The sequence below is a fragment of the Trachymyrmex septentrionalis genome, unplaced genomic scaffold, assembly GCF_001594115.1.
Source record: "Trachymyrmex septentrionalis isolate Tsep2-gDNA-1 unplaced genomic scaffold, Tsep1.0 scaffold81, whole genome shotgun sequence".
NCBI lineage: Eukaryota > Metazoa > Arthropoda > Insecta > Hymenoptera > Formicidae > Trachymyrmex > Trachymyrmex septentrionalis.
The window spans coordinates 1,374,014-1,384,113 of NW_017305997.1; the positions used below are offsets into that span (position 1 = coordinate 1,374,014).

The 10,100-nt window shown below is 32.3% G+C and overlaps 2 protein-coding genes across 3 annotated transcripts in view; one reads left to right on the forward strand and one right to left on the reverse strand.

Moving 5' to 3' along the window:
- The first annotated feature begins 466 nt into the window (after positions 1–466).
- Positions 467–10,100, forward strand: part of LOC108754856 (arginine kinase-like) — a 14,658-nt gene continuing 5,024 nt past the window's right edge. The window contains exon 1 of the mRNA XM_018497483.1: positions 467–733. The gene's annotated coding sequence lies outside the window, so the exon portion shown is untranslated. The remainder of the gene's footprint in view (positions 734–10,100) is intronic.
- Positions 2,633–5,811, reverse strand: LOC108754853. Of its 2 annotated transcripts, none has more exons than XM_018497479.1 (7): positions 5,680–5,811; positions 5,444–5,566; positions 4,373–4,435; positions 4,204–4,266; positions 4,086–4,127; positions 3,931–4,005; positions 2,633–2,741 (listed from the first exon to the last, which is right to left on the reverse strand). In XM_018497479.1, the coding sequence occupies exons 2-7, from the start codon at positions 5,462–5,464 to the stop codon at positions 2,667–2,669; spliced, it is 339 nt and encodes a 112-aa protein (XP_018352981.1). In that variant the 5' UTR covers positions 5,465–5,566; positions 5,680–5,811; the 3' UTR covers positions 2,633–2,666. The 2 variants fall into 2 exon arrangements, with proteins under 2 accessions (XP_018352981.1, XP_018352980.1); XM_018497478.1 differs by having other exon boundaries at positions 5,643–5,811.

Consider the following 10,100-nt stretch of genomic DNA (forward strand, 5'->3'; position numbering starts at 1 on the left):
TAACAGTTCCCTTGTTATCTTCAATTCGATTTTACACGCTAGGGAAGAGGATATAGACAGAGAAATCCGAGTTTAACGATACGGTAACGATTTACTGTTTATAACGAGGTCCTTTCGAGGGCTGTTCTCACGAATCGGAATGCAATACTTCCCGAACCGTAAGCGGCCACTGCGGTTCGATAGGTGCGGGATCGATGACCGAATAAACAGGGCGAGCGCGCGCGGCGCGGCGCGAATCGATCCGTCTCATCCCCATATCGATATCGGATGCCGCGTAGCGCATTCGTTAGATTGCACCCCGGAGCTGCAAGTCCGGCCTGACGTAACGAGGCGTGCGAACAGCATGGCGCGCGGCGCGGCACGGCGTGCCGTGCCGTGCCGTGCAGTGCCGTTCCATGCCGTGCTGTGCGGTATCGTGCCGTGCCGTACCGTGCCGAGCGGAACGGAACGAGCCGAAAGCCAGAGCGCATGTCGATGTCTCGAGCGGCAGCAGCCAATGGACTGGCTAAAATATTAAACGGGAGCAAAGACCCTGTTCTCGTACGCCACGTAGCCACGTTCAATTCCTGAGCCAGTCTCTCCAACCCCTGCCGTAACGGGGGATCGAAAGTGGAAACAGACGGTTGTAGCCAGACTCGTTGCGCCGCGACAGTTCGGACCGGCACTACTGGCGACATCCGTAAGCTTAGGCGAGAAAAGAAGAGGGATGATGCGCGATCGGTCGGCATCGGGGGTGAGTCAACTTTAATCAGGAAATAGAAATAGAAGTTTGTACATAAACCAAATGTAGGTTGAATAGGATAAGACATTATTTTAAATTTAAAAGATATTGTATTGGCTCAATTTAGAAAGATAAAAGTAGTTCACATTATATCCTTAGTTTTTCTCTGTTTTTGTAAGGTTTACAAAAAATTGTTAATAATATAATACATATTTCCATGGGACTTTTCGTGTTTAAACGTCAAGTTAATGTGTGTGTGTGTGTATTCTCAATTAAATAATTGAATAATTTATTTAAATAATTCCCCAAAATGGAAGGAAACGCGAATTATTTATATTTGTACATATAATCCGATATAGCATTCTTATCTCCGATTTCTTTCCGTTTTTCCGCAATGTGAACTTATTGTGGCTAAAGTTGTAGGAAGTACATACATTAATGATACATTTTGCACCGGCACAGTTTTGCGCAACGACCACGTGTAGCACAAACACACACACACACATTAACTTGACGCGCGCGCGCGTGATCATCTTGATATAATAGACGTTAAAGTTCGGTAGATTGTAATCATGCTAAATTGTCTTTTCTTATTTCCAAGTTGGAGTAATAGTGTTAAACTTCAATGGTTATTGTCTCGAAACAATAGTGTTGTGCTCACAATAGCTCTTATTATTACGTAACGTATATATTACCTATATATTCAGCAACTTCTCGATCTCAAGGATTATTCGATTAATTTTATATTAAATGAATCGTCGTTTTTAATATAATAACTATAATACATTTTTTATTTTGTGGAACCAAGGTTTGATTTCTCTATTACCATCACTGAAATGGGAAATTCGGGAAAATTCATTTGATTAAATAAAATTTTCAGCAAGATTGTGAATTTGGTATTTCTGAAAGTTCAAGTTAATCGACCTTTAATTGACAATTTCTCAACTGACAGATCGTAATGTATTATCGATTCGACTTTTGCATATTAAGAATGAATAATCGAATAGATATAATAGAATGAATAATCAAACGAATATATGTATATCTATAAATATATTATTACACGTGTAACGAAAAGTATTGAAAAAAATGGTACCACATGGTCCTGTATGATCGCCTTTAACTATCGTGAATACGATAGTTCTAAAATAACACGGTCTAAAATGGTTGAATATCGAAGCATGGAAAAGAGGAAGAGTGTAACGTAAGCGACGTTATGGCGTTTACTTTTTACAAAACGCAACAGCACTCGTCGTTCACATGTGGTCGACCGCAAAAAAGATGGTCACATTTTTTTTCACCGAGTTTCGGCACGTACTAGAATTTCAGCATCCCGTGTCGCCGCCTATTTCAGCGCAAAAATTTTGTCAGAAAAATTGTGCGTTTCCACGTGATACAGTCTATTTAATAGGTCACGATTTATACTGCTTTGCATGTGATAATACGAAAATTACGCGTGTTTGAACAAGGACGCAGAACAACGATACTTCGATGACAAAACCATTGTTTGCAACTGTTTTTCTGCTACGTGAAAATGTTTTCGAAATATTATCAAATGAGATAAAGTTATAATTCATTCATTAAGTTTTATATTAATTCATCTAACTCATACCGTGTTATTATAACAGATATATATAACTTGTGCTCTACATCCACAAATACAGCGAACGGATCTAATACAATTTTAGATCTAATATAATATTGAGACGTTTATCAAACCGGATGGGGTCATAAATGTTTATAATTAAATATCATTAACGAGAATATGTGAAAATGTATGTTATTGGTCTACTGTATTCCACAAAATTTATATTACATGTTTAAAGTGAGACAACATTACGTTTATAGCAATTATACATCGCTAATGAAAACATCATAAATATTATAAAATGGAGAATAAAATTTCATTGGATTTTACATATAAATATCTCTTCTTTTTCGCTTGTTATTTTGATGCTTCTATATTAATAGAGCGATGATATACCTTTGGTGATCTACTACGACGCCATTCGGATTGTTCCTAGAGAGATTATTATTAATAGAGTTATATATATAATGTTTGTAATAATACATACATTATCAGCATAATAATCGGATATAGTTACTATCAACAAATTTTAATGACAATATTCAATTAATGCAATATACATTATTATTACATGTCAATAATTTTATCAACAATAAATATTTTATTAGGGGTAAATGAATTAATTTACACAATATAATGATGCATGTATCGCGGAAAAGATTCGTCACATATTGATTAAAAGAAATTAAGCTAAAGCGGAAAATTCCTGACTTGCACAATTTCATTATTTCATCAATTATCACCGATATTATCGTATAGAATCGTATAGATCATTTGGCGATAAGAATCGTAATTTGCGATATCGTCTTATTAATAATACTTCCAATGACTTACTAATCTGGAAGTTTACGTTAAATATCAATTAAACGTTGAATATCAATTTTATCGTCGGCAAGAAATAAAAGTATGACACGCTTAATTAAAGCATCGAAATATCCGCGTTCAGAAAGAGTTAATAAAATGAGTAAAAATATATCTCGTCGCGAAAGATAAATATGTGGCTCGGATAGCCACAGAAAGGTCCAAGATAGGGGTCGAATCTAATTTTATGTCCGCCAATCGAGCGCGACTACCTGCCGGATATACCGAGACTGATCTAATGCCCGACGCAACGACCGAAAGTTGCAGAGACCATGATACGTTTATACGACCTTTGGTAATTCAGAGTTTATAGGTCGTCCTCGCGTGTAGCGAAAGAGATACTCCTTTCTATCGTAACAATATCCCACGCGTATACGCGGAAAATCGCATAAATGCGTTTTATTAAATCTCTCATTCATCGACGACGGCAAAATTTTAATTAAAAGCAAGTTCGTGATTGGCACACGGGTTATTCGTATATAATATAACCCTTTGTAAGAGTTTCTGCGAGTTTCATCGTATTCATCTCTGGGATCTGCGGGTTATTGAATTATTTAAGGTTGATGATCGCGCGTAAATTCTGAATAGGGATGCGAGTGAGCTGTGGATCGATTATTTTTATCAATAGCGTTGAATTGAAAGGTGACAAAGGATACACGCCTGGATAACGCTCAAGTTTGGAACGAGAATGTTTTTTTATTTACTCTAGTTAACGACCCGACCGCACAATGTATCTCATTTATCGTGACAAATAATTTACCTCGGGCTTCAATAACTTCTCGATACACGACATTTTGCTGTTCATTATTTCCAATTCCAATTGTTCTTTGCGTAACTGTTACGACAAAATCCGGATAGCCGGACATTAAAATATAATTAGTAAGAGTAGCGAACGAGTAGATTATCGAAACCTACCATTTTCTTCGTTTTCTCTTGAAACACGTTCATTCGTTGTAACTAGAGATTGAAATTATTAGCACAGCGTGGACGAAAACGTTAATCGTATCCTTTAAACATTTTTTAATAAACTTACATGCTTGTGAATACATTTGTACGGAGGTATGATGCTAACGACACTTTCCATTCGTGGTAACTTCTACAAATTATTGGCAATTGATGCTTTTAAAGTGTGGAGGTTCAATATCGCTCTAGCCTCGATCAAATGTCAGTTTAGCTGTGATTGCCAAAACTGCCTAACTTACCTTCTCCGCCTTTTCGAACAATTCACGAAAAAGTGTATTGTTCAACGTCATCATATTTAAACCCTGGCATGAAAACAGAGTTCAATATTTAAGACAATTAATATATTAAATTAATCTTTCTATGTTTTTTGTATTTATTTCTGATTCTATATTAATATTCCCTATTATTGTATGCTTATCTTGTTAAAAATAGTAACAAATTGTTCTAAAATTATCGCATGTTTTCTGAATAGAAACTATTTTATTAAGACATAAATATCATGAAATAAAGATAACAGCGGATAAAAGGTCAGTAAAAACTTTTATGTGTTTGCAAATTTTTCAAGCTCAAAGTTGTAACTTCTGAACGTCGTTACGCCGATAAGGATTAAAGCAAACGTTATTGGGAGATATGTAGCTGAAACCCTCTTCGCCGAGATTGAAGGCATATGATATATTTTATGTGTGTAAGAATTATATTTGTTACAACGTGGCACGTGCGCGGACATATCAGTATTCAAGTGATTGTCCCGCAAAGTTGTTTACATTTTCTTTAAGCCGGCAAGAGAGTTTGGCGCTGGCAAGGCTTTCGAAAGATACGTGACTCGTTTTCTTTCGTTACGACATATATAACGGTGAGCATTATCTATTCAAAACCTGATCACGATGCGAAAGGGAATATATCGATAATTCCGCGACGTCGATCGTTTATTGTTCCTTGATTAATTACACGCACACAAATAATATTATTACGTTGGATTTAAAGCAAACAATTAATTATAGAATCGTGTACTCGTATTGTCATGGCGTTTTAATTATTGTATCGAGTCATACGGTATCATATGCAAATTAATTGCCAGAATAATAAGCTCACTTGAATTTTCTCTATCAAATAATTCGTAGAGATGCTTGCTATCATGAATAAAGTTAATGAACAGGCAAGTTTTTAACGACTAATCTAAACTCTTTTCGTTAATTATCTGATAAATTTTATTAGCTTAATAAAATAAAATAATTGCTACGCGCACGACAAAAAAGTAAAATCATTCCGTTATCTGTCCTCTAATTAAAATTATTCTATAATAAACTCACCGTTATCGAACAGATGGCCATAATTACTACAAAAATGAAAGTAACAAAAGTCACCGCTCCGCAATAAACACTTAAGTTGAAGAATCGTCTTAGATTATAATCAGCGATGAGAAATCGGTATATCTGAAAGTACGGTTCGCGTGAAAAATTAAAGTCCTCGACGAAACCAGATCTAACCTAATCGATCCGCATTTCTGACCAGCGAATTCAAACCGTATCCGGATGTTCGATAGTACTTGTACAATCTAGTGTCGTCCATGATGGGGAGGGCGATAACTACCGAATAATTTGTCGAGATCGTGCCACGATACCGCGTCGATGCTCGGGGAGAGATCGCGAGAACGGCCAGTCTACCGTTTAAACGAATGTTTGACAGGAGATGGTGGTCGACGCATCGCGATCGATCAACAAACAAATGACGGTAAATAGACGAATTGTTGTGACATTGGTCAAACAATACACACGGTTCAACATTCTTTCATAAGGATGAAAGGTAAAAAAAAGTATCAAGCGTACGCCCCTTTCGAAAAAGAATTGAATAAAGCTACTTTAAAAGAATCAAATATAAATAGTAGTATTTTTAATTCTCTTTAAAAAGATAAAATGATATATCATAGAACTGTCAATTATCTAACACCAAATTAATATTTATCGATTTGAAGATAGAAATAAAGGTAGAATTTTATATTCAAATTTATATTTAAATGTATTCAATAAATTATTAATTGTAAGTGACAATATTTTCCTTTTTTTTTAAAAAGTAACCAAAAGATTTCGACCCCTCGGTATATTTCATACGTCATCCTTTGATGAAACTATTGAACATCGTTTAACAGCTTGACGCACCTCAATATTATAATTAATTAATTTTCATACTCTTTCACCTCTGGGTAATTTCGCTCGACTTTCTTGCATTTCTCCCTGCCTCTTCAGTATTTACACGAAAGTTACCCCCTCGCGTTGTGAAGTTCGAGCATAGTTCGTGTCAGTCGCGTTCGTTACGTGTCATTAGGATCCTCGTGAAAGGTTTGTTTAGTTTTGCGTGCGCCACCAATATTCTTCTCGCGAAGTTTCCTGGCATAATTTATAACCCACGGCATTTGCCTATGTGTATATGTAACACGGAATGCGTTATTGAATCATAAAAGCATGGCGTTAGATGGAGGAGCATTATCCATTCAGCTTTCTACTTTGATTGTGTCAAAATTAAATTTATGCGAAGATATTTAATAATATAAAATATAAATAAATCACGTCTGTATCCAAAATATTAATATACAACGAAATATTATTATTAATACCTATATTTTAATACCTATATAAAAGTTACTTATAATATAATTAAACGTGAGATTCTGAAGTAGAAGGATAAAATTAAATCGCCGCGATATTGTCTTACTATATTAAAAGAAATCAAAAGGAATGTTTTCAGTTGCAAAAAAATTTGAAAATATATTTTAATTTTCTTATATATGACATTGATTATCTACATATGTAGTATGAGTAAACATAAATAACAAGATCAATTCTGATTAACCCTTGTCGATCGGTAATCCCTCATTCGGGCTCACCTTCTTTTATTTTATAAATTGCTCTCTTGATTTTTATAAAACTTGGCTTATGCAGTAATTTGATAATGTCGAAGATAATGTTTTATTCAAATTGAGGTCAAAAATAAAAAAATTCAAAATGGTAGATTCAATATGATGGACAGAATTTAAAAAAAATAATTTTATGACCTTGGTTTTAAGGGATTTTTAAAATGCGATGTAATATCAACTCTCCAGTTTCGTTTACATAAAGTTCATCAATGCTACATAAACATTTAACTGACTTTCAAACTGATTTTCAAATTCTAATTATAAACTCTTTGACACTACATTCTCCTTTATAGAGCTCGTATACATTTTTAAAATTTGATATTTTCAAGCTCAGAAATACCAAAAATCTAAAATCGAAATTTAATGATATAATTAGATTTTTTTTTAAATTTGAACTTTAGCATTCTGAAGTCAGAATTGGAAATGCAGTGATCTTTAGAAAACAAGATCTTCTATGAATTAATATAGGTAAAAAGCTCCGATTCAAAAGGTTAATATAGAGATTAAAGTATAAATATATTGCAAGTTTAACACTAAATGCAGCAATAAAAATAACGTATTATTTTAATATAATGATTTTTTTATAATACATATATTTTGCACTAAATATATCTATCAATTATCATTGTTATTATTATTACAGTAAATAAAAAAATTGCTGTTTTCTATATTTAAGTATATTTATATTAAAAGAAAATATTTAACAATACTCAAAAAACAATATGTTCTAGAAATTAATACAAGTTTATCTTACTTTGTACTATTTAATTGTATTTTATGTTTTACTTTGGTCAGGATAAATAAAAAGTTTTAGCTTGCATAACACATATCGCTATTTTCAGTCGAAATTTTACGTTCTTCTCTTATAAAGTTCTCCTAACTACGACGGATGTCAAAGAGAAAGAAAAAAAAAATATGAGGAGAAGAATGAGAAGTACGTGAAAAAAATATGTAATTAAAATCCAACGTTATGAATGAGATGCATTTCGAACGTGGACGAAGAAATCATGATGAGAAAACGAGAAAATTATCCAAGATAGACGATGGCAGATAGGATAGAGAAAGACGAGTGTGCAAAAAAAAAGATTACGATTACATGGATAGAGAAAGAGAGAGCAAACCAAAGAGGTTGCAAAAAAATGTGCGACAAGCACACGTCGTGCGCTTGCCGAAAAAAGACGAGCTCCGTCAGAGCAAATGATGACAAACTGAAAAAACTGGAAGACATTTTCATGAAGTTTATAAAAATAAAAAATGTGTATAGAGAATAAAATATTCTCCAATTTGAACTCGGTTGATACTATGTAATATTAAATTACTATTCAATATTAAAACATGTTGCTGTATTTAAATTCTAAATTTTAAACCAAACAAAATTTCCGGGAAATTAAATAAATTTTTAATTAGTTATGGCAAATTTATTTTTAAAACTTATAAACTATAACAATAAATGTATGTATATATGTATATATATATATATATATATATATATACATACATACATATATACAATTCTATTATATTAATAACGTGCAGAAAAGTATCTAAAATAAGTAGAATGGGAGAATATTAATATTCTTTAATGTAACGGAATATAATAATAACCGATAAATAATAATTAAGACTTGCATTTTCTTCCAAAGTTAACGACATGCAAGAAACAAAAGTGAAGAAGAACTTGAGGTGAAGAATTAGAAAAAGTGTTTTTAAATGTTTTTTTTTTAAGTACTATCGAAAGTTACTTCGAAAGTTTATATAAAATTTTTTATAAATACATATTATTCATATTGCTTATAAATATACTTTATAAATATTATTATTTATATATAACGTATTTATCATTCTCAAACGAAGATGATTCCTTGCTGAAAAAGTATCCGATGCGAATTCTGTTCAGAAAACTAAAGACACGCACGGCCACTTGGGGCTTATCCCTTATAGACGTGATTCGACTTGCCCCGTGTGAATCCTGCTTCTATCGAAGATATATACGCGCCTAATCCCGAGGCCTATGTCTTCACCGGATTATTCGAGCCCCTGATTAAGGAGTATTACGTTTTCGGACTGACGATGTTCATTTCGATTTAGATTGAGGCGAACCAGAAAAACTAAATAATCTTATCAGAGCAAAGTACATAAGTTCGTTGCGTAAGATGCCGATCAAGAGTTATCCATCCAATTCTGATACAAGATTCACTATCACGAGTTAAAAAGGAAGACGTGGTGGATTTATGAGCGATTTAAACGGTTCTTAGAGCTTTGGCTGTTTCTTAAATTGTTGTGTAAGTTAATAATCTCATCTTCACAATTTTTTGCAGAGTTCGGTAAAATAACCGATACGACTTATTTATTATAAAATATAAAATCGTAAGAGTCGGTAAAGTAATTGATACGACTTATTTAAAATAAAAAATATAAAATAGGTTCCAAGAACTTATTTCAAATATTAAATAAACAATAGGACAAGAAATTATTTAAAATATAAAATAACTTGTATTTAAAATTGAAAAATAACTTATCTTTTATTTTAAATAAGAAATTGTTTTCGAAAATCTACTTAAAACATAAAATAAGAAATATGTACTTTAAATAAACGTTTCAATTAGTAAATATAAAATATTTTAATAATTTTTAATAAGTAATAAAGACATATTAAGCCTTGATTTATTGATTATATTGCGTTGCATGCACACGAGTCTATTTTTCTATTTTTAATAATTTTATTTATATGAATATACATTGTATGAATGTACATTTATAAGTATACGGTTTCAATTTTTTTATAACTATAGCTTATAATTAATATTTAATAGTATTAATCCTTCGCGAATAGGTGCAAAATTGAAACGGATCATGAGTATATCTTGTACCCCACACAAGCTATACTTCATCATAAATATACTATAATTTAACTATTCACTATCACTTTTACTGACGGATCGGTAACATAATTGATACAATTTATATAAAATAAAAAATAAAAAATAGATTCCAGAAAATTATTTAAAATATAAAATCGATAAAAAATTGATACAACTTATTTAAAATTAAAAAAA

Coding starts and splice junctions, on each gene's coding strand:
- LOC108754853 (XM_018497478.1), bottom strand. CDS start 5,702: ATGGACGACACTAGATTGTACAAGTACTATCGAACATCCGGATACGGT. Junction 4,267..4,372: donor TGTTCGAAAAGGCGGAGAAG/GTAAGTTAGGCA, acceptor AATAATTTGTAG/AAGTTACCACGAATGGAAAG. Junction 4,006..4,085: donor AAGAGAAAACGAAGAAAATG/GTAGGTTTCGAT, acceptor TTGTCGTAACAG/TTACGCAAAGAACAATTGGA.